At 34.5% G+C, this 4,417-nt stretch overlaps 1 protein-coding gene across 3 annotated transcripts in view; it reads right to left on the minus strand.

Annotated features, from left to right (window-relative positions):
* LOC117181634 (leucine-rich repeat-containing protein 15-like) overlaps positions 1-4,417 on the minus strand; it is a 431,057-nt gene that overhangs the window by 56,164 nt on the left and 370,476 nt on the right. For all 3 annotated transcript variants that reach the window (XM_033374520.1, XM_033374521.1, XM_033374522.1), the window contains 2 exons: positions 3,158-3,297; positions 1,813-1,965 (listed from right to left, as the gene is read on the minus strand). In XM_033374520.1, the coding sequence (XP_033230411.1) occupies positions 1,813-1,965; positions 3,158-3,297 (293 nt within the window). The remainder of the gene's footprint in view (positions 1-1,812; positions 1,966-3,157; positions 3,298-4,417) is intronic.

The raw sequence follows: 4,417 nt of genomic DNA on the forward strand, positions 1-4,417 counted from the left end.
GGGCGCATACTTTGAATAAAATATTTGTTATCATTCTCTTGAAATAAATGTGTTTTTTTCTTGAAAAAATACCGGTTTCATATGTATACACCTGGTAAAACGAATAAAAATATTCTTCAATAACCTATGTATACTCTAATATTAATACTTTTTTTTTATTTCGGTGGAGGAAAATATAAAAGCTGGGTTAACTTAACTTCTACAACTGCATCAAGCACACCCATTTCTCTTTAATCCAGCTATTTCCAATCCATCCCGAGTTGAATCAAGAGCCAACTTGCTTCCTTTTCTCGAATCTTAAGGAGGTACCATCGCTAAAAGAATTTTCATTACCATTTCAACAAAACTTTCACGATATCTAAATATGATCACCAAAAGTACGCAGTTAAAATCTCGGAACCCCAGGGTACTTTATAAATAAGTTGTTAATGTTTATAATTTCGACATATTTAACATTGCGTCTTATGAGAGATGGCGTTTTTAAACTTTTTACTGAGTTATATCTAAGTAACCACGATTAAGATATTATTGATAATTTTTTTAATGAAAAACAAGTATTTCAAAATTGAGATGAAAAAATAATATTAACCATTTGGTTCCTGCATATACACGAAAGAAAATAATTAATCATGAAACTTGCGCTTCTGAACGTTCACTATCGCAGTCTGGCAACATCGCGAGGCGTGATTAATGTAGATCTCAGTCAGCCGTTGATTCATGTCGCCGGCGACATGATCACAATGTTGCCAGATTTCAACTCAGTAACTCAATCGAGGGTAGGTATCATGACTACGTAGTCGACTGATCTCGGCAGTAGCGATGGTTCCTTCATAACCAGAACGTTCCTCCACCATCCCAATCCCTTCTCCAATCTCAATCTCCAGGCGTCTACCTTCTCGAGCTTACGGTTTCGTACATTTTTTCTCTGCTACGTTTTCCACCTTATTTATACCTTCACTTTCGCAAGACTAAATCACCTCTAGAAACCTTTTTACCAAATTCTTTTCCACTTCCGTCTTACTTTTCACCTCAAAATCCACCAACTTCACTCTGGCACTTCTCACATCTCCATCACGTATCCACACCGAACCGCAAGTCTTTCTTTCTTTTTTACCTATTTTTTACCCTAAATAGTTTTTATATTCATGAAATGCCGAGACTCCTATCTTTATTACTTGATAATATAAAAAATATTTTCTTAGCATGTATTCTGGTGATGACCTATCATGCTTATTTATTCTATTATGTCTGGCTCAGCATAGATTAAATTTTTGTTAAAAATTGCAGTTCCATTTATTTACAATTGGAACTATTATTGAGAAAAGGGCAATGGGTATCTTAGATCACATAAAAGGTGATTGTTGCTGGTTCGAACACAGATCGCAATGATTTTCTTGTTTCCTAGCGCTTCTTATAAATTATCGAAAAAAAATTTCCCCATTTTTCAATAAAGCCAAAAGTTACGTATCGGCTGTCCTTTGATATGCAAATTAAAATTAACATAAAAGTTTTAGATAATTCCCTTTATTTAAAATTTACTTGATCGTGTATGTAAGCGTGAATATTTGAAGTAAGACTTAGGTGCTCTTGTACACATTTCAAAATTTTGTTCCTTCTTGTTTTTTTCAGTAAGTATGACTTCTTGAATAAAAGACTTATAATAATAAAAAATATTTGACATAAAATAATACAAGAATTAATCAATCTTTTTTCGGCTAAATTTTGTAAACATTTTTCAATTACGAGATATGGGATGTATAATAACTAATAAAAATATATACCTTCACAAATTATGATAATTATTCAACTTACCCTCTAGACCCATAAATGCATTAGCATCGATGTGAGTTATCTGATTACCGTCTAGCTCTAAAGAGTTCAATTGCGTTAAGTGGCGAAATACGAGCCCCGGCACTTCACGAAGTTGATTGTGAGCCAATCCTAACGAGTCCAGACTCTTTAAACCTAGAAAAGGAACATTTTAATTAAATTACCAGATGAGGGAGTATTCCTCGATTACCAGACGGCTTCTGCAATAATTTCTTTTCTATATACAGGGTCTCTAAAAAGTTCCGGGACGGTTGGATATTTCCTCAGGTAAAATATTTTTCAAAAAAGTGAAGGTCATTCCTGAAGTAAATTTCAACGAGGATTTAAATGGTAACCTTCATCTTGACCTTGAAGTTGACCTTCATGGCTTTTTGAAGGTCAACTTTGTTTTTTTAAATGGAAACCCCCTTTTTTACATCTGAAATCGATAGAGCGGAAAATTCTACGTTCAGGTACGTACCCAAGTTACAGATCAATTGGAACGGTTAAGGTCAGTTAGAGTTTATTTGAAATTAACAAAGTTTTCCAAGAGGTCAGTGTAATTCCTGAAGTATATTTCAACGAGAAATTCATTGGTGAGCTCTGTATTGATCTTGGTTACAGCGTTTTATATATTGTAAAATCATAAGGAAATTTTTCATTAAAAGTTCCAGGTGTTCTGGTGAGAGTTCTGTTCCGCCCCGAAGAGTTATACACTTCCATACCATTTTTCGATAGCTAAGTCAATACCTAAGGCGATACCATAAGTTGTATACCGTTTTTCCCTACGAATATTACGAATCGAAACTAAATTTACGTATTACGAGTACATACTTACTATCTTTCGCTCAAAGGTTATTATGGCGCAAGCTGAACTTTCAAGGTCAAAATGAAGGTCACCATTGAGTTCCTCGTTGACATTTACTTCAGGAATAACCTTCACTTTTTAAAAAATATTTTACCTGAGGAAATATCCAACCGTCTCGGGACTTTTTGGATACCCTGTATAGAAAGGCGCAAACACTACAACTTTCACAGGATTTTCTTTAAACTAAGCAACCGTTTGAAATTAAGGAAGGATAGGATTTGCAAAGTTTTAATATTATGAAAAACTATACTATACTAGTAAGCAGAAAGAATAATAGACATAAGGTTACACTTTCTTTCAGATCAGCCGTTGGTATACCGTATTTTTTATGGTACGCTAATATTTTTTCACTTTAATGGCACATAAGGCTTAAAGAAAAGTGCTAAATCATTCCATTAATCCACTTTACCCTTTTTACAGAAACTAGACTTTGAAAAAAATTTACGAAGTAAATTTTTAACATATATCAGATAATTTTACCTTCAAAATCCCCTTCCTTGATTGATGTTATTTTATTCTCCTGTAATTCCAGTTTTTTTAGGTTCTCTAGTATAGAAAGGGCTTCAGTTGGGATTCTGGTCAGCTCGTTTCCACCCAAGTTCAATCTTTTCAATTTTCGTCTGTCCAAAAAAATAGAAAGTTAAACTGTTAACTCTGTAAAGTAATCTCGTCACCAAGAAAACCCTACCAATTAGTCTTAAGGTAGAATGGGCATTGCTTACACTCCACGATCATCACTTAGTAATTATCGACTCTTGGAATCAGCTTATCTATGCCTAGATGGGCATTAAGGAGGTCTTCTAGTTTCTTGGTTTTAAAAAATTGATTTTTCACATAATTCGAATTTAGAAGTTGTTAGAAACATGCCCTAGCATAGCCGATGAAATCGTGGACCATTTTGCTGACCCAACCACCCACGCAAATTTAACTATTTTTAGGCCAAATATTTGGTGCGCAATTTGTTCAAATTATACAACCAAAATTATAATTTGTGCATCACCAGAGTATCTGACTTTTCAACAATAAAAACACTGGCAGGCCAGAGAAACGTTTCGCTGGACCCGATATTATCCAAAATCAACTTTATATGGGCGCATTATTTTCGTCTTAATTTGTCCAAATTCGTGCAATTAACTTCAACACCTAAAATATGCGCTCTGCGCGGCAAACAGCATAGCGAGCCAACGAAAGTTTTCACTTGCCCCTACATACATTGTCCAAAATCTACTTTATATGGGCCCACTATTTTCTTCTTAATTTGTTCAAATTTGCGCAATAAGCTTCAACCCCCCGAAAATACCCCTATATGCGGCAAACAGCATGTCAGGCCAGCGAAACGTGTCGCTCGCCCCTGCATTATCCAAAATTAAGTTTAAATGGACAAGTTATTTTCGTTTCAGTTTTTGTTCAAATTTGTGCAACAAACTTCTTAACTTAAAAACTACCCCCTATGTGACAAACACAAGCGGGGCCAGCAAATTAGTTTTTTGATGTCGGCGCCAGTGATTTGTTTTTCTGGCTCCGTCATGGTTCTTGACATTTTTTTGTTAAAAAATCAGGTACTTCTAGGGATGCACAAATTCTAATTTTAGTTGTACAAATTTAAAAAAATTCTGCACTAAATATTTGGCCTAAAAAGGGTTATATTTGCGTGGGTGGTGGGGCCGACGAAATGGTCCTATCAAATCGGTAGTTTTTGTAATTATATTTATTTAATTATAATTAGTTGTAATTATTAAT

This window comes from Belonocnema kinseyi, chromosome 10, assembly GCF_010883055.1.
Source record: "Belonocnema kinseyi isolate 2016_QV_RU_SX_M_011 chromosome 10, B_treatae_v1, whole genome shotgun sequence".
Lineage (NCBI taxonomy): Eukaryota > Metazoa > Arthropoda > Insecta > Hymenoptera > Cynipidae > Belonocnema > Belonocnema kinseyi.